Source organism: Neodiprion virginianus, chromosome 6, assembly GCF_021901495.1.
Source record: "Neodiprion virginianus isolate iyNeoVirg1 chromosome 6, iyNeoVirg1.1, whole genome shotgun sequence".
Taxonomy (NCBI): domain Eukaryota; kingdom Metazoa; phylum Arthropoda; class Insecta; order Hymenoptera; family Diprionidae; genus Neodiprion; species Neodiprion virginianus.
The window spans coordinates 24,969,402-24,990,110 of NC_060882.1; the positions used below are offsets into that span (position 1 = coordinate 24,969,402).

At 43.9% G+C, this 20,709-nt stretch overlaps 2 protein-coding genes across 4 annotated transcripts in view; one reads left to right on the forward strand and one right to left on the reverse strand.

Annotated features, from left to right (window-relative positions):
- The window catches only part of LOC124306730 (kin of IRRE-like protein 1), a 139,316-nt gene that overhangs the window by 41,930 nt on the left and 76,677 nt on the right, over positions 1–20,709 (reverse strand). For 2 of the 3 annotated variants that reach the window (XM_046767681.1, XM_046767678.1), the window contains exon 3: positions 10,883–10,963. The gene's annotated coding sequence lies outside the window, so the exon portion shown is untranslated. The remainder of the gene's footprint in view (positions 1–10,882; positions 10,964–20,709) is intronic. The other variant, XM_046767680.1, reaches the window with a different exon arrangement.
- Positions 12,605–14,072, forward strand: LOC124306736 (kininogen-1-like). Its single transcript, XM_046767688.1, has 3 exons — positions 12,605–12,666; positions 13,390–13,630; positions 13,748–14,072. Exons 1-3 carry the CDS (start codon positions 12,655–12,657, stop codon positions 13,990–13,992), a joined length of 498 nt encoding a protein of 165 aa, XP_046623644.1. The 5' UTR covers positions 12,605–12,654; the 3' UTR covers positions 13,993–14,072.

Consider the following 20,709-nt stretch of genomic DNA (forward strand, 5'->3'; position numbering starts at 1 on the left):
AGGGGGAGATAGAGAAAGAGAGAAAAAGAGAGTGCAAATATTGCCGCCCAACGTGTGGACCTAATATTAGTATCTGTCATGTGATAATGTATGAAGCACTTTGGTCCAAGCTTGCTGCTGAGAGACGGAGAGACGGAGAGACTCCGCGCGTTTCGCGGTAAAAATGAACGGAGAATATTCACCCTTGAGCGTCGTCTTCGCGGTGGTGAATATAGTAGCGAGAAAGCGTTTCTTCGAATGGAAATATATATCCGCCTGTATGTGCGTGTATCTTATACGTATGTAATACCTATAAATGTGCAGAAAATGTATACATAAATATGTATACGTTTAAATAGACGGGTATTGTATCATTGTCAGACCCACATTTTCCTTACAAATTTCTTTCCTACGTAGGTATGTATATGTGTGCATGTATGTACGTACGTACAGAAATATGTCACAGGACCTGCATCGCGTGGTAACGTCTCCCTATCCCTTTCTCTATCTCTCTCTCTCTCTCTCTCTCTCGCTCTTTGCATGCATCATCCTTTAGAGGTCTAAACTCACTTTAGAATGATGAGGCCAGCGGTCAAGAAACAACCGCGAAAAATTCAATCACGGTTAAGTCATTCGTGGGAAAAGCTGATGAAGTTATAAGAATTGAAGAGGAGAGAAAATTATTGAACAAATGAAACGATGAAGCGAGATTTGTGCGAACAGAATATAGGGAGAAGTGAATCGAGCAAACAATTGTGAAAACGTAATTGGAAAAAGACGTGAAACAAAATACACAGCGGTTGTATAATAATTAGTTTTATTCGTTATCCATACCTCGGTGAGTAGCAAATAATGTAATTCCGTTTAAGAGTTGTTCGTTAATTGTTCGTTTATTTTGTTCCGCAAATAGAAATCTGGGGTGAAATCGAGAAGAGGAACGGGAAAACAATCAATTTCGTTTAATTGGTTGTAAGCCAGGTTCTATACCCTGTACGTTGAATCAGTCTGCATGCGCCGCTGATGCAGAGTTTGGCAAATCTTTCACCCCGCAAGGTAATCAAAAATAACCGCGCAATTACTCGATGCTTTACTGTAACGTTAATTAACTCTCTCTCCCTCTCTCTCTCTCTCTCTCTCCTCCCCCTTCTCTCTAATCAGCACGCCGCGCATTCGAGAGTAGAAATTTTTTTCCATCCTTGACTAAGCGTTGACGGCGATGCATAGTGAGAAAAACCAAAAAAAAATTAAATCTACGGAAGCACAACGTAACCATATAATATAACAAGGAGAGAGAAAGAAGAAGAGCGTAGACGGAATTGGGGCAGCGAGAAACAGCCACGAGTCCCGTAGTCAAGCGTATGGATGAAATCCCAACATTCCAGTGAGCATGAAATATGGAAAATAAACGTGGTTGATGTCGCGTGGCTCCGACGTTATACTGTACTCGGTGTCAAGAGATAAAAAAAGAAAAGAATGAAAAAAACGAGAGAATGAAATAACAGCAACCGAATGAAACTCGAAAACATTCCACGAAATAACGTGTAAGGATATATAGGATCCCCTGGGCGTTAACACGCGATTCGTTCGTTAGGCGAGCAGCTCAAGAATTGATATATCATCGAGGATATCGCTGAAATCCGTGCCCGGCCCCCCGGATAACGATAAATCAGTATTATATGTACATTGTACATACACGTATGTACATGGATGGAGACCGCATTATAATCGGTGATTCTATGAATTTTCAAATCACGTACTATGCAGGTAATTTTTTTTTTTTTTTTTTTTCTATTCGCCTTCCTTTCAACCGAGCCCCCTGCACGTACGCGACATTCGCGTACTCGGACGAGAGGAAAGAACACGTAACATAGGTGCACCCCTGCTTCAGCCTAGAGGGGCAATAACAACGAGTAACAACGAGCAGGATCGGAGCTAGGAGAATTGCAGTGGAATTTTTTCATCCCAACCCCCAATTCGGAATTTTTTTCCGCCCCCTTCCGGAGTGACACCGTGCACTCGCCTATCGCTCGATTTACATACAACGGGCTTCGATGCCCACACGTGAATGTCTCTATATCTGCCGGCGTGATGGTCGCGTACCTTTTAAAAATTCAAATGGTTGAAGGTTGCCTCAAAATTCGTTTGCACAAAGCTCTGTTCGATTCCCGATAACCGGGATGTACCGCGCGATAAAATTCGACGACGATCTCTCCGTTCGAGATTAATGGATAACGATAGCTGACAATGGCATTCCTACTGACACGCGGTTTTTTTTATACCCGTGTGGTTTTTTTTTTCCTGCATGTATTATGGCGCTCGAAAGCTCAAGATTTGAGATTTTTAATCGTACCTACGCAGTTGTCGAATGACGATATCAATCTTTTCGGCGTGGTTTTTTTTTGCGGGCAAGGGGTGGAGGAAAAAAAAATACATTTCCTCGGAAATATAATCGTTCGCAAAAATTTTCAACCGCGTAAAATGGGTCGCTATAATGCAATAGAGACCCCCAACGAACGACTCACTTTCACGCCGATTTTGCGGAGCAGTGTTGCAAAGCGCGGGATTAACTAATTTGAAGAAATTGGGTCAGGCTAGTGGGTGGATTCGGTGAAAATATACGCTAAGACCGCTTCGGTATAAACGCGTGCAAAACTAAATCCAAGATCCTCGCGTTTAATTATGCATATAAGCAAGGAAAATTTTCTACTATATTTTCTGCGTATTATTTCTGTGTAGAAGTATAATAAGATATTATAGAGAAAAAGCGAATACACCAGCAACGCCGAGAAAATATTCAACAAACGGCAGAAAAGAAAATTATCTGCACGATCCGGTAATTAAAAATGTCCAACAATTTACCCGCCACAAGTAACTTAATTCTCTTTATCGTCATCCGAACAAATAATATTGGTGTTCGTACGTAGAGTCAGAGGTATTATGTGCGTAGAAATTTATATGGTGACCAATTTCTCTCGGTGAAAATTATCCACGCGTCACGTTAATCGAGTTATACTTCGATCGCACTTTGTTATATACCTGTCTTCATATTTCGTACCTCATCAAGAGTTTCACCTGCAGCTGCAAGTAGAGAGAAAACAAGTCTCCGTACCTTTAGAACCAATTTGGTTGATTTGAATGAAATATTGTTGTCTTTTTCTTCTTTTTCTTTTCATCGCGTGCGCTTTCTCATCCACTTTGCCCGTCCTCTTGTCAATTGTTATTTATAATAATTTGTTCGAGGTTGTCAACCAAACGCCAAGTATATTATCTTTACATTTGTATTAATACAAGGACAAGCCTGGAGGTGAAACGATTCTGCACACAGAGTCATGTAGAGAAAATAAAGCTCGGCACTGGGAAAGAAGAGGAAGTAAAAATCGTGGAGAAAGAAAAAAAAAAAACAAGCGGAAGAAAGTTCTGATTCATTCGAAGAGTGTGATTTCATTTACTTTTTTATTTTCACCTGTTTTTTTTTTTTTTTTGTTCTTGTCTTTCGTTTTTTCGTTTTTTCTTACCTTATTTTTCGTCGCTACGAATGCAACGGCAATAGTGGCTTATAAGTAGCGTCATGAATAATTCATAGGGGCAAACAAAAGTCTGGATAGCGGTATAAGCAGCCCAGGTAGGTATAATACTTTGTGTATTTTGCAAACAACCTGTACCGACTATAACGCTCGTGCAGAAGCGAGACGCGTCATGTACGCAAGGTAGTATAATAATTTGAATAACGCTTACCATTTTTATTATTTCGCCAAACGAGGACTTTTATAAATTAGCATTTCTATGATATCGCACCGTTAAAACTCTTGTCGTTTTTACACCCCAGGTACCCTGAAATCCGGAAACTTTTTCAGCACTCTTATTAATTGCTAATGAACAAAGAAATTAATCGACTCCTAAAGAGAGCCGAGAGGCTAATACTCTTATTTCGTTATTACTTTCAACACACAAGGGGGAATTGGAACGGGTATTATACGATAATTTGATAATTCAATTTGACAAATCCCGCCGCGAGGTGGGAAATTTTTTTTTAATTAAGCAACGATATTATTTATACCATGATATTTGAACGAGCGATTACAAATTGAATTATTCACCGCGACGTAAATTTCACATCTAATATCGCGAGCCCATATAAATTACGTCAATTATACCTAGGCACTTGAGGTAGTGCGGCTATGCCTATATATTTACACGCGAAAAAGTAGTTAGCATACCACGGTAAACAGTAATAAGACATTAAAATAAAAAAAAAAAAAAAAAATGGTGAAAGTGTACATTGACGTGGATTCAATTGGAACATCATAGTCGAGGATCGATTCGTTTCATCAGGACTGAATGCCTGTATCTACTAGATGAATTTCGGTAATGATATTTGATCAACGTTTGCGGTCATGATCAACCTCGGCACACACATAAACCGAGTTTTATTTGCTCAAGCGCGGTCCGTTATAACAATATCGTCAAGTGGAAAAAAAAACTCGCGCGCCGAAAAGATGAGACCAAGAAATACTGTAAGCCCGCAGATCGAAGAGAGTTTCATCACCTGAACATAAAGTAAATCTAATTTCCTGCAGGCCTATAACGACGATGCAACCTATTACGAGAGCATGTTGTTTATAATATAAGCCGCCAATTTCCTCTTACAGCTAATATCACTTTTGTATCAATTTCCCCCGAAATAATTTTACAAAGTATAGACATGGTCGTATTCGGGAAACAACGGAAAGGCAAACGTGCGTCGCTAACGCGTGAAACGATCACACGATCGATATGGATTATTCCCATATAACCGATATCGCGAAATTGAAAATTACGTTTATATCCGTGTTTTATCGTGCCTGCGTGTTTTTTATTTTTACAGGCGTTCCTCGCACACATCCCGTGAAATTTCTCAGCGAAAGCTTATAGAGCTACTCGTCGAAATCCGGATTCGCCGGTGTTCGCCTGGGTAACATTGTTACTCTAATCTCGCGTGAGCCGGATAAAAAGACATGGGAGGAGGAGGAGGAGGTAGGTAAAGGTAGGCAGGATATCTTTCTGTGTACGGAGAGATTACTTCTCGCCGAGCTCGCTCCCAAAATGTAATAAGCTTGATGGACGGGATCTCTTAACCCACATTAGACACGTGGAATCACATGTCCCGTACGCCTTGTGGAGGGAGGGGGCAGCTTTGCAAACAGCAAACGAGTAAACTTGTTTAGCCCTAATTTTGTGGCGACGAATCGGTTCGCTGAATTATGCAGCGGTAATTTCGCACTCGTGTAATTTTCTCGCCATTGTCGAATATTCAATTTTACCTCGTTGCACCGACGTTGATTCGACGCTGTCAAAAAAATGCCAATATTGATTTGACTACAGTAAAAATTCATTTCAGTAATTTTGTAGAAAATGGACTTTTCAATGAAACGAGTGATCGTAAAGTGAAATCGAAGTAACGTGATAGATTTCTAACCATTTTGTGAAGATTTGAAATTACGCATAAATATCCGAGCTTTCGTTTGCGATTTCAGTGTCTCTCTTTGGTTTCGTATTTTTCAAGAGAACGATTGATATGCTCACGAGTGTAATAATTTGACAAATTCATACTTAATCCACGACTGTCTCGTAATAAAATCAATGAAAAGTATCAATATTTGGTTTACCAGCCTCTTTGAATTCGTAATCTTACGACTAGATTACGGCTTGTACTAACATGCATTTCACCTCCTTCTTTCATCGTTCAGCCACTGGTACGTTAAGACGACACGCCCGACGTACGCCGTTGAATTTTCATCGGAGTTACAGTCAAGCTTCCCGGGCATCTTCCCATTCGTACAGCCGAGTTCAAAGGCCTTATTTCGTCCCAACGTGCCAGCGGCTCCGAGACTCTTAACGCGAATGCGTGCGTGGAGCTCAGAAACGGAGTTAAGGATCTTCGAAGCGGAATGATCATCCCTGGTCCTCCCGAGGGTGATGCCGTGCCAGGCGTTGGTTCTAAACGTCCCGAGCTTGCAGGGGTCTTCGAGCCAGAGCACAAGTGGCCCTCGTCAAGATTAATTAATATTAGTGTGGGGTTTGCGTAATATAATGCAGAGGGCTAGCTGCGAGGGCGTAGGGTAGGTACAATTCCGAGTGAAATTCCAACGGATTCTATCACCGTTAGACCATAGAGCCAGACTGTTGTGGAAGTAAATCGCTTTCGCCGCTCCTAACCATCCCGATTCTCCGACACCTCGCGCCCGTGCCTTTTGCCTCTCGACTCTGCATAGACTCCGGATTTCGCTCCTCGTTTCGAAGACTCGTTTCGCGAAATGGAGAGACGACGAAAATATCTACGATCCGTACCGTAGCTCCAGGCCCGGCTTCGGGCTGCTTTGAGTTCACCGAAGTTGCATTTCGGAAAATTTCCACCGTAGTCAAAACAACCCGACTGATAACCGGACTCTAAAATCCATCTGTCGAGACTGTAACACGACGCGTTCAACAGTCGAGCGTACATCGCTTACGTCGTCAACAAACACGACCGAACGAAATCTCATATTGCACAAATACACCGCCGGCGGTTCTTGATCTCCAAGGTTCATTTCGTGTTTATGTCTATCAATGATGCCAATTAGCCAACGTTTTTTGGCCTTGCACGTGCATTGACGATCGCTATATTCAACCGCTTTCAAGGCTCGGACGACATTTTGAGAAAATGACTCCAAGACGACGAGGAGCTTCTGCGGAACCTCGGCAGGGTTGAATGCGAGGTGTCGCGATTGTAGTTAAATTGTGAAGCGGTTGAGGCCGTTGTCAGACGGGGCGTCGAATGGCAGCATTGTGACATTCACCCCTGACCCACTCTCGCATCCCTCTAGATAGCGGTTGAATAAATACGCAACATAGTGGAGACTGTAGTGGATAGCGTAAAAGCAGCATGACCAGCATGTGTGCGTGCGGTAGGTGGCTCTGTCCACGAGAAACTACGCAGCGACAGTAGCTAAACATCAGTGTTTATGCTGGAGCTTTGCACCGATACCGGAGCGCAAAGACTGTGCAGTCGGTGTCTGCATTAGAGCTTTGCAAAGCGCCGCGATCGATGGCCATGTGTTAACACGTGTATGAGACGGATTTCTTTTTTTTTCTCATTGTATTTTTTTTTTGTTTTCTTTTTCAACGGTAGATCGGGGCGCATGAACAGTGTTTGAATTGAGTCGTTAGGAATCCGATCCCTACAGCTTGAATGGGAGAGTGAAAAAGGACGAATGTAACATAGCTACTGATCATGTGTCGGAACGTCGACTCGTATTCCCGGGGTGAAAAATCGCGAGGTTTTTATCACGTAACGTGAAGTCACGATTTTTTAGAAGGGGAACTGAAAAGCATTGTCGGAATGTTGTCGAGAGACAAGCAGGAATTTTCGTCGGATAATAACGAAATGCCATCGCGAATCGATTCTTTTTGCTTTAACGTCGTAGATCTGTAGTTGAGGCGTAGCGTTACACTCACACGACTAATCCAAGTTCAAAAATCTACCCCGCGTCACGATTCGCTGAATCGAAGGTTTGTCGACGAAGATTAAAGTCGGATTTAAATGAAGTTGCAGACGAACGCGATTCGCTGCGATATTCTTTCATGCATTAATGGCTTTACAACATGTTGTCAAAAATGGAAGAGAACGCGACCCGACAAATTGGGCAAATAGTAAACCCACTTTGGATGTTATACGGAGAATCGAACACGTCACATTTTTCAGAAGATCACATCTCGAACCGATGTGAAAAACGAATTTTTACGAATTTCCGGAAGCAGTTTCACATTCGCGATATTCCTTACCCAGGATTCGGATTAAGCTTAAAAATATCCGTCGTTGTAAATCCCGTCGAAGGAAATGGAGTAGGATTTCCTCTTTCACGTCCCGGAGTATCAATTTCGTTCACTTATTCAACTTCCGTTTTCAGTTCTCCATATCACCAAAGAATGTCGGACCAAAGTACCTTACACTGCTCCTGACGAGAATCGCTTTCGATATACGCTTGCAGCGTGTGCCCGATAGAAAAATGTGATTCGCCGCATTCGCACAAAGTTTCCAAAATAATAAAAAAAAAAAAACCAAGAAACGAAAATCAACAACAAAAAATGTCACAAGGCAAGTAACCTTTTCCATCCTCAGCTGCAGATTGCGATCAATGTTAGTTCGAAGATGTAGCCGCCGATCGGTTCGTATGAAAAAATCGCTGAAACGCCCTGATTCGATGCGAGTCTTCTTGGGCGAGTGAAGGGGTAGGAAGTGGATAAGGGTGGAGCCAGAAGTATCCCCAGCGTCTGCGCCTGTGCCATGAAGGCGGACAAAACAGGCGAGGGAAGGAGAAGACGTCTATCCGTAGCGGATTACAGGAAGCTAAGCTGTGTTTATTTGTCACATTTGTCACGCGACTCAACGGCAAATCGCATCTGCTGTTTCTACGGGATTAGAAGATAAAAGGTAATTGTCCTCGGTTGTATACCGGGATCCCCGTACTCCTCGTGTAACAGGCTTAGCTGTGTATACTGCACGTATACATATGTATATGTGTATGTAGACAAGGATCGCATTGTGCTCGACTGTGTTTACTACACTCGGAGACTCCTTCGTTTTCCTTCCTCGAAGCATAGCGCCAGGAATGCCGACTGGCTTACCTTCGTCTCGGACTGCTCCAGCTATGCCGGAAGCTTTTGGAAGCCCCGAGGCTTTCAGTATAACAAGGTTATTGTTTATTTATTTGTCGGGGTAAACTCAATTGCTGCGATATGAAGAATGTACACGGAACTCACTGTTTTGTTCGGTGTGTTGAGGATAAATGAATAAAACGAAAAAAAAAGTTCAAGGAGGAAAGAATCAAATTTCTCACGTTTGACATGTTTAACATACATGTCCCTGCGAAAATGAAGCGTCGTGAATAATAGCAAATTAACTGCTGTACGGAAGAAGAATTGGAGAATGGGGAAAGAAAAAATTGAGAAAAATAATTCCGTTATATAAAATCACCCTACACGGCATAACATGTATGCGTGTATAAATATATGTAAACATTTTACGAAGCAAGACATGCAGGCTGAGTGCGGGATTTTGGTCTTAAGATTTTTCCGGATCTTCGAGCACGCGCAGCCGGGTAAAAAGATGTTTGTAAAAAGATCATCCGGCAAGTTTTGAATCTTTACATCCTGCAGGAGGAAAGCCGAGTACCCTACTCATGTTTGGCTTTCAGCAAGACAGGCGGGTATAAGCAGAAAAGAGCTGGAGTAAATGCTCCCCCAAGTTTGATTCGAATCAGTGTAATTCGAGGGGGAGGAAGACGAGAAGGTTTTGAATTTTCTACAAGTGCCAATCGAAACCAGGATGCTTTAGCAAAGGAGCCCAAAATTTCCCCGAGCTTTGACGACGCAGCGAAAGACTTTAACGAGGCAAGTAGGCACAAGGGAAAAGGGAGAAGCCGCAGGAGAGCGGGAGGAGAGGAGAAAAGCCTCTTCGACTTTGACGCGTCGTTTTCCGAGGCCCAGGGATCGAGTCAACCTCGCGCTCTTGCAGCTCCTCGTCTTTTTCTCCTCCCCTCCTTCATGTCTACATCCCGGCAGGGCAAGGGTATTATTTATTTATTTATTTATTTATTTATTTATTTATTTATTTATTTATTTATTTATTTATTTATTTATTTATTTATTTATTTATTTATTTATTTATTTATTTATTTATTTATTTATTTATTTATTTATCTATTTTCAAATCCTTTATACGCTACTTAACAATTAAATTTCACTTGATTTTAACCGCGCTTATTAGTTTTAGTTTTACTTATAACTTATATGCAAATAGACTTTAAACTGATTCGTTTCCGAAAGTACCACGTGGAGGCATTGAACCAGGGATTGTAAACGAGGAAATTGCACATACGCGATTATTTAAATTTTCGTTGGATTTTTGAGATGAATTATTACAGTCGTAGTCAAATTTGGAAGCTATGGTTCAGCTGTTATGATAAACCAGCGGTACTGCGGAAGGGATTCGTCCCGTGCCGGAGGAAGATCGGGCGGATTATATAAAGAAGTGTCCGGGTCGTCTGGACGTCCATTTAACACCCAGCTCCGCTTCCTGTTCCTCGAACCTCGTCAGTGGTACCAAAATGCATAACGCGATCCCCGATTCGTTTACAGCGAAGCTCGTCCAAAGCTGAATTGGCCAATCATCAAGTTGGACGGCGTTTAGCCGGCCTGATTGGCCATCAACTATAGATAACTCGATTCGTGCGAAATGGTCTTGCTGCGATGCCAAACAACCGCGAGCCTCTATTTCAGTGAAATTTTATTTGAAAACCGGCTGTTACGCGAACCGCCTATCAAACGGACGCTGACGCATTGCTGCACGTTTTTCGAAATCATCGCTTACCCGCGAACCCGTGCGGATGTAGGTATACAATTACCCGCGAAATAGGGAAATTGCAAAATGGCAAATAACGAAAGAGGAGCGCTCTTGCTGGATAACCGCGTGACTGGTGGATTCCCCCGTGTCGTTTCACTCGCACATATTTCGCAAGCTCATATGCGCTTGAAACCCTCGACCTGCTAACCGGATCACTGCGGTACCGTTGAATTATTTACATAATTTTAATCAACTCGGTGCCTGCTGTTCGTTGTATCCTTTGTCCAAAAAAATATTCATTCACTTTTAATTATCCAAGCAATGTTAAGTAAAGGGGAAAAAGACCCGGGAAACGTATCGAATTTTTCGGTTTAAATAACAAAGTACGAGTCAGGTAGTGAACATTTTCGTGCAATAAGTGTACCGGAAAACCACAAGACTCGAATATGAATACGCACGAAAGCGTTCACCATTTCTTGAAACACGCCTCTTCGCTAATTCGCTTATAAAAATCAATTTAGTACTTAAAATGTGATTACTTACCAAAACTGCAACATTGAGTCACGTCAGTTTGGCATTGAGTTGTCACAATCACGGAAGAGGAGCTTCTTTCTAGAATATCTGCTAGAAACGAGAAACAAAATTTTTTAAATAATTTCACATTCTTTCCAGATAAATTTTAGAGAGAATTTTCAAGTTGATGAATCGTTCAAAGCGCACCAAAAACATGTGGTTTTACTGTTTTCGAAAATGTTGTACTAGTTATCATCAGGATTAAATAACATATTAGCGTCCACAAGTTTCCAGAACGAACGAAAATAACGAATATTTCAAACCGTTCGATAAATTGTATTGAAAAATTTTTTCCCTGAAAAGAATTCCGATTAATGAAGATAATCCCCCGAGGTTTCCGTGTGTGTTCGAGATTTTTCCCGTAGGTCGAACGACGTACTTGACAGGTACAAAACATAAAGGCGAATAATGTCAAGATCGAGATAATACGTCGGAGGTAAACAGGAAAGATTTACCGCGAGATCAGCCCTGGAAGTAGCTAAGTGGAAAATTCTGGGGGTTCGGGTAATTCGGTGAGTTTTACGAGGAGCCCGTTGAAAATTTAACGGCAACAAACACGGGGTGAATTGCCGGGGCTGCACCGGCGCCGACGACGCAAGATCGCGTGTGAATTATCACAACAGGTAGCCCTGCAGGCTTTGCGCGGCTAGTAGTTAACTTCAATTTGCTAAATTACGGGCGTATAAACGGCGCGGGCCTAATCGTAGAGCGGTAAAAGCGTCAAGAGCGCCGACAACCTGAGGGAGGAAAAAGAAGGTTCTTCGTCCGGCAATAAAGGTGATTTTTCAGCAGGATCGACCGAGTCGTTTTTTCGGATCTCTCTCCTATTTTCAGATCCTTGTGTAGCCGGACTCGTAAAAGTTTGATTCCGTCTGCAGTTCGAGTTGGGGAATTTTTTTCTTGTTTTTTTTTTTTTTATTTTTTTTTATTTTTTTTATTTCTTGCGTATATCTTTACCCAGAGGCGCTTTGCGTCCTCCTCAAAAAGCGAGATACGATTCTGTCGACGAACTTTGGAACCGTAAAAAAAGACGGGTTTTACGAGACGACAACACTGACGACAACTTAGCATTGAAATAAAAAAAAAATAAAAAAATAAAAAAATAATCCGTTGCGACGATGTCGGGAGAGAAAAGTTCTGCTCGTTTTATTATTTTAAAAAATTTCGGGGTTCAACGTTCGCAGTGCAGCGGTTTGGTGAAGCACGAGTCGCAAATTAGAGCTACAGAAGAAATCAATTTTCCAAGTTTAAACGACAGCGTGGCTGTAACAGCTTTCGGACCTTTTATTCAACTGCCGTACGAAGTGATTATAATATCTACCGGTCCGCGTCTGATCTCCTTCCTTGTGAAATCGGTTATACCTACCGATTCTTTTACATCGGACGAATTACCGTAAGTGTAATGCTCTACTGATTCGCCGCCGTCGCTGTAATTTTTTTTGCATCCTCGGTACCCGGTATCCGCCGGAGCCGTTCCAAACGTTGAATAATCACCGATACTGTTACAACAGCGCTGAAATCTAAAGTCGATTAAATAACCCAGTAACACAAAGGCGGTCGCGCCTGATGTAAACTGGGGTGAGAGTCGCGTAAGTAAGAAATAGAAAAAAACGAAAAAATTTTGTCCAGTAATCGTTTCAAACAAATCGAATCCGCGATTTCTCAAACTATATAAACGCCGGTACACTTTTGTCCAGGTATCAGTTTTGACAGAGTCACTTCACCGGTCTGATACAGCAAACATGGCGTTCAAGGTGCCGCAGTTACTCTAATATTAATTTAACGCAACCAACAAATCAGTGTCGCACGCGTCGATTTAAATCCAAAATATCTGCCAGAGTTATTAACAGCTTTTCCCGAGTGATCGTCGCCGAACTGTTTTTAAATTCGTCGCGAATTTCTCTGCACCGTCTTTAATAACCTTCGTTTTTTCCCACCGGCTACGCGTTTATATACCATTAACGGACGAGACGAGTTTAACAATCGCGGGAAAAGAAACCCGCGCGGCGGATTTAATTGTCTCTTGGAAATAATTAGAACAAAACGAAACAGCTAAACTGTCTATGGAAGAATATAATATGTATACATATATATATATATATATATATATATATACATACACTGCGGCCATATACCAAAATTATCCTCCGGTATGTCGACTTAATAACAGGTTGCTAACCGAAACCATACCGCTGCAGCGTTAAATTAAAGCAGCGAGCTTGCGCGTCCATTTTGACAGAAATTACAGCAAATTTTCGCCCCTTCAACCAACGCTCAACCACGACTGTGTTCAACTAACTGGCTTAACCAACGTGCACGCGGTCCAGCAGCCGCCTTTTCACCGCCGGATAATTAGAACGAACGCGTTGATCAACTCCGACCAGAATTAATTAAGAGAGAATTATTCACGGCTAGCAAAAATTTTCGAGGAAAAGCTCCGGTCATTCCAACCTGACAAACGTTTTTGCCCCCCACAGCTGGTCCCCCTGCTTACGATGTTGACGTTGGGTATCATGACTCGATGCACGACGGCCCACAAGGCTCACTCCTTCCAGCATTACCATGGGCCGGTGGAAGGCGAGGGTGTGGAGGTCGTCTGGAAGGACAAGCACGGCCACGAGGACCACGACTTCAAGGCTCACCCGAAGTACGAGTTCGCCTACGGAGTCGAGGACCACCACACGAAAGATTTCCACGGGCAGAAGGAGCACCGAGACGGTAAGACGACATTTTGACGTTCCTTGCTTCACGGGAGAACGATCCCCTCTGGTACCAACCGAATTCATCGTCATCGTCATCGTCGTTATTATCGTCATTCCATTGCACCGTGTCCAGGCAAGGACGTGGCCGGTGAATACACCCTCCACGAGCCAGGCGGCAACGTCAGGACCGTCAAGTACCACGCCGATCACCACGGTGGGTTCCACGCCATCGTCCACAACAGCGGTGGCAACGACCACTCCGGAGGGACTTACGGTGGTCATGGACACGGACACGGACACGGACACGGGCACGGACACGGACACGGGCACGAACACGGACACGGACACGGACACGGTCATGGCCATGGCCATCACTGATCGAAATTGAGCGGCGAAGGAACTGTGATAAGAAACTTATCCCTCTTGACACGTTAATAAATTATTTTCACCCCTCCGAATGCAGAAAATTTCTTACTCCTACTTCGGTTAGAGCAAAAAACACGCGGACGAACTGGCGCGAGATAAAAGGGGAACGAAACGAGCCAGCTTCGCGGTTTCTTCGTATTTCCATACTCCACGAGTATACTTCCTAATATTGGTGTACGGTTAAATTTATTATCGCTCGCGCTTCGTCGACAGTCGAACTCGCCGGAATTTCAACCTCGTGAAAGATTTTTTTCACGATGTGTTACGAAGAATAACATTTCGTGCTTGCGTGCCTTCGGAATAATCTTGGGTATCGATTAATTTCTCCTCTGACAACCGTGCCTTCAGTGGCTTTTCAAATAATACATGTAACAGTGTTGAACGGAGTTAATTGATTGGTATCCTACTCGTAGTATGATATTGTGTTCGAAGACTGTCGCCCAATTTTAAGAGACGGGACATAAATATGCCAATGTAAATTTGGAAATTGAAGAAAAATATTATACCAACAAATTTTTCACCCCTGGTGCAGTATGGCAGAGCCGACCGCGGATATTCTCGCGAAACGAGCTCATAAAATTCGGTGTAATTATTTCATAATATAATTCCCAACGATATTTTCAGGCTCCGTTGGGGTGCGGAGGTTTGATCATTTTGATTGTTTTTTTTTTTTTATCCACTCTCTCTCACTCCTCTCACTTTTCATTCTTCACCCCAGCGGTAAGCGATAATAAACCGCCGCTATTCACCACCCTGGATATATACATATAATATACGAAAATCAAGAGCCAAAGACTGCAGAAGCGGAATCAACGCCAAGGCCTTGCGGGCAAGTTTGAATTTTCCGTACACTCCGGTTTTCCCTGACACCCTAATTGAAAGAGCCCGCGCCCCGCTAATGGCTTCGAAAATAATATACCTCATGGCCCACAACTAACTGACAAACAGTCAAGTCCGCGAAATTACCAGGAAAATAAATGAGCTTTCACGTGACGTGGTTTCCACCCACGTATATATATATATGTGTATATACACATCTACAATGTATATATTAATCGTTTTATTACGTTGACCAAGCACAATTAGCGTAAAGAAAATTCAAACAAAACGCTTGCTAATTCCTTTTTCGTATTATTTTGACAGCCGTGCTACAGCCGTTCTGATTAATTAACGTTCGGTAATCCAACAAACAAGTAGGAGAATTTATTCATAAGCGGCTTATATAGTATGCCTTCATAATGCGTGTTAGGTACTTTTCATCAACGAGATACATTCCGCTATACCTAGATTTACGTGACCTCTACGAACTAGCAAAAGAGCTTTTACGCTAATCCCAAGTGGCTCGAAAGCGCGCGATTGAGCAAATTTTAAGCAATTGATATTTGTTTGCCCGTAGGTATAATATTATTCGGAGAGCGAGAGCGAGAGGGAGTTTGAACAAAAGCCCGCCGGGAACCACTCCGCAGATCCCGAGTAAATACATCATTACACGTATACATACCTGACAGGTACACGATATATATGTGTAAGTGTGTATGTATATATATATATATATATATATATATATACACGCTACGTATATTGTACAATCAACAAGGAAGGAATAAATAAAATTAGTCGGCGCGAGCAGCGAAGGGTGGGTAATCAGAGATTGATGCTCGTGCTTGCCGGCGCTCGTCTAATATCAGTCAAAAGAGTGATTGATTGGCATATTAAAGCCTTTTACAAGCGGCTCGTAGCAAAAATCCTGGATTACGAGCCACGCGAGTGAGTTTAATCTCCGAGTATAGGTGAAGGAAAGGCCGCGCGGCGTAAGGCCCGCGGCATGTGTTGCGTTTTTACTCGCTGCAGGCCCATTTACCCATCTCAGCTGCCTGCAGCGACTGTCCCCCGCGTTAAGCGTATTCAACCTTACGTAGTCAGCAATATTCAAAAACCAAGATCACAGTTCACGTGTTCTCAAAGCTACCCTAACGCCGATAATTTGTCACTTTCTGACAGGTTTTCTCCATCCGCACTCCAGCCAGCCCGCCGCTAGTGTTTCGCCTCGCTTTTCGAATATAGATCGAGGGTAAAAACACGGATAAAAAATGCGGAAAATTCAATTCCAAGAGCCTTCGGGATTCGCGGTCCGCGCAACGCGAGACGATCAGATTCCGAGCGAGTTCTTCTCTTCTACGAGTATTTTACACGTACATACACCTATCGGGCCGAACATGAAAGGCCAGAGTCGAGTCTACGCTGTAAATTTTATCCAGATCGTCCTCGAGTGACTTTGACACCTTTCCCGAAGGTTCAGAGCTATTTTCCGCCTGTTACGTCACCGACTATGCCCTGCACGTGGGGTCGCGTATAACCTGCAGGATCGGAATTCACCGTCTTCGCACGGTTTAATGAAGGCTTCACAAGCCATCGCTGTGCCAAAATTTTCTTTAGCGAGTCGAATTCCTTGTTGGAAACGGGGAGGAGACTGCAAGTCGGAAGGGTGAAAGTCGCATCAATCACCGCGCGTTTCGGTTCCAAACTTCCACACGGCACTTCCTCTCAACGCGTGACGTCGCGGCGCGCGAACCCCGCATAACTGGACCCTTTTTGCGACGACGAGCACGCATGCATGATTCACTTCGATTCTTCGTTCATCCCAACTGAATTTACACACACCGGAAAATTTGGGGAAGAAACTGGAGAGCCACAGAAGCTTGTATTACGTCCGAGTCCCCGCGGCGTAATCTTGCGACACCCTAATTGTTCGATCTTGATCGATAGATCGTCCAACCAGAGCGGAAGCTGCAGAACCGTAACGGGGAACAACAACTTCCGAGAAAGGCGCCATCCGTGACGAGACTAATCCGGCCTGTGAGCGGCGAGACGTTTTGATATTCAAGATCTCGAGCATGGCTGAATCGCTTCGAGATTGTCACTTTCCGGTTGGCCCGGAGTCGCGGGGTCGTAAATTTAATGGTGGCAACGTCTTCTTCGTTGCGCCCTCGACGCGCGGGGCACAATAGCTCAAAGACCGTTTCGAATATCGCCGAACTTTTCTCCCAACGACATTCGACTACAATGGCACTTCGATGCCGAGTTTCCATCCCTCGTACACGTCTCCACACCTATAACCTAGCGTTATACATATCGATACCTGCATCCCCGCGCCCAGCTCTCTTCCATATAAATATGGCAAGTGTGCGCGATCGCTGGACGGTAAAAAATTTCTCCCGTTTCACCAGTTTTATACTTTAAGCGAAGATGTTCAATCTCGACTTGGCCGATATGCGGTTAACCAAGGAACTCGCGGTGGTCAGTCACGATCCGTGACCTCCAACAGGCGTGGTCCCGGGCTGCCCTCGTTTGACCGTAAGCAGTCGAATCACCCCTACACGACCAATCAGGAGAATCCTCGCGACGATGCTGAACGGATGCTCCCATCGCCCTGGAGGTCTTTCGTCGACACAGGTATCCGAGTTATCCGACCGTTGCTGCTGCACACAGTCGTCAAGGTGTTTGCACTGCGAGAGTTTCTGCTCATGCGCGATGCCTCGATCCCCGTATCGTCGGCAGCTTCCGACTGACACAATGTGGCCAATTCAAACGAAACTGTTTACATATGTGCATAACGTACCGTGCTCATCGTACTGCAGGGATTGTGGGTCAACTGGTTTGAGTAAACGCGTCGGGCATGTCGATTCAGAGCCTGCGGTCGGACAATCGCATACGTTTTTACGTATATGTATAGCTCTGTGTGCGGAGAAGCACGTGTCAAGCAAGAGAGAAAGAGAGAGAGAAAGAGAGAGGAGAGGAACGGCAATACAGAGGCGAAAGAAAGCGTGGAAGTAATGTGAGGGGAATTTATAATAACCGTGTTAACATCTGGGGTGATAAAAATGTCAACTTAAATTCATTTTTATACATGCAGCAACCGAAAGCTGTATCCCGGTGAGATGCATCGATACGCAAAAGCTGCACGAACCTTGTAATACGTGCTGGAGTCCGTTTGGACGAATGGTGTGAAATTTTTTTATTCGACGATCAAGAAAACCTCTTTTGGAGGGTATGAATAATTATTCTCAAAAATCTGCTAACCCGGACGAGAATAGAACGGGCAAATCTTTGCTATCGCTAACGATATCGAATTTTGAGATGCTTTGGGACCTGCCGCGGTTGATGGGAAGAATAAGTACAAAGCGATGCTGAGGTAAATTCTAACCGCCTTACTTAAGTAGGTATATGATTTTCTGACTCTGGAGTCCGGTTCAGGATATCCGGGTATTTCAATCGTGGATCATTTACGGAGTTGTTACAGTGCGAGACGAGTTCAACTTCTGTAGACTCAACTAAGGACCAAATTGCCTCTCTGATTCAGGCGTCTGAAATCTTAGGTAACGCGAACTTTTCGCGAAATAAATTACTTCGCATCCTAACGATATTATTATCCTCGTCTATACGATAACTTGACTGAATTTTTCATTACTGATTACCGTTTTCGCAACCCTTCGACGTGAATCGCATTATTAAAAAGTGAAAATACAGGTTTTCAAGATCTACTCAAGGATTTCAAGAGTTCCGCAGAAACGATGGTTGTTAGCGAGTAAAAGGAGTTTAAGCAGATCGTAAACGGCCAGAATTTTGTTCCGGGACGATCTTCATTTTCGTAATACGACCATGTTGACAAACGCGCAGGGCACGTGACCCGGATAGTGTTTAGGACCGATGAGTAGTACCGGAACTAAGCAAAAATTCGACTTTTCTCGTAAAGTTGAGGGTAGCAAAGCTGGGACATGTGCACGTAGCAGAAACACAAGGCACGTATAGGTACGTAACTATATATATATATATGCATAACGAAAACTAAAAGGTTGGAACAACTGACTGCTGCAGTGGTTACAAAAAGGAAAAAAAAAAAAAAATAGTTTCGGATGAGGTAAAAATAGAGGCGAAGAAAATAGGAGAAAACGAGTAGCGGCTGACGAAAAAGAAAATAAAGAAGCCCTAAACAAGACCGTAAAAGGCAGCTCTTGTCCCCCGGTTACGACCGACTTTATCGCCTAGTCTGACCTGCCCGTGCCGCGAGCCAAAATTGAGCGTCTCCCCAACCTCAGACGTTCGCATACGCGCCATTCATTAGACCGCCCTACTAACTTAATTGAAGACACCCTATATATCAGAAGGGGATATTATGCCTACCCCTGCCCACCACTCCCGTCCAGAGATCCAAACTACTAAGGGGCAGTTTGTACGCTCGAGGCGCGCACCGCCCGCGCCGCCGGGCCCATTCGGAGGTTCGGATATTAAATTACAGAGGCACACGGTCCGGACCCGGCAACTCCCCGTATAAGCGTCGACTGGTATCCAGCCTAGCGAGTACGGCCGCGTTCTACATCCATCTAGGAGCGGAGGGTCGACGCAATCTTAAGAAATCTCACCCCTGACCCGGTCCCGGCCCCCCGAAGGGACCGGAAGCGAGGTTTCGCAACTACGAAGAGGACTCAATTTTTCCACCCTAACCGCAACCCCTTTTACTCGCGTCTCGCTAGCTACACTCGTCGTGGTTGCTCTGTAGATTAAGTAGATATTTATAATATTCTCCGGTAACAAGCTTTGCGGGAAAGGAAAAAGGGCTTATCTCCCCGTAATGAGCTTAACTTTGCGGTTATATGTATATACGGTATATGCGTTAAAAAGTTACGATCTTGCCGAGTTCTGCCGGATTTTTTGCTTACCGTTCAAAGCGGAGCTGCGCGAAAGGAAATTAGGAAGAAGGAAGAAGTCCGAAAGAAGGGGTGAATTCGCATCAGCTCGTTTTACGCCGCTTATTAACGACCCTCGTACGGTTGATCGGCGGTCCTCCGTCTCTCGTTATTGGCCATCGACTGACGAAGGTGAGAAAACCGTCAGCCTCGGCGGTCTTGCACAGATCGGCAAACTGTCCGCCGGAATTAGTTCGATTTTTGGCATGGCATTGGGGCCAACTTCCGGTGACAGTAATCCCAACTCTCCGGTTCCTCGGTTCCGTATAACGAGCGAAACGACGTCTGATACAAGTAGCGGTGAAATATTTTTCAGGCTAATTATTGGAAAGCGCAAAATCTCTTCTCTCTACGGTTGGTACGTATGATGTTAATCTGGGAAACAGCTGATAAGATGCCCCGCAGTTTATATAACGTAACGTGAGCCGCTGCTCGTCGAAGGCAGTAGGTTTCATTCAATTAAGGATACCTACTTCGCTCGAAGTTGTACCAAGCTTGCCAAGTTTATCGACACGGTTTTCGTCCACGCGCGAAAGCGAATTTCATCCACATTGCAGTTTGCTGCCCGGGCTTAGCGCGATATACCGGATGGACCCGGGTTCGCGTGCCTCCCCTTGTCGTATATAGCTACATCGAGCGTATTTGGAAACGACTCTGTGGGTGGGGTTCGAAATACCAAACGTTTAGAACTATTCCCAAATATCAGATTATATCGACCGATCCGAATTCCCGATAAGGGCTCAAATTCCGGATAATTCTAAGTGATTATAAAAAATGTCCGCATGACATTATCGGACGACGTTCCGCAAGCAATTCATCTAAACTAAATTCAAACCCTGGATCAAAACGACTGTCATTTTGATCATCTCTGTGACGACTATTAATGCTCGGATTGAAAGTCTCTCTGCATAAATTCTACCGCGGA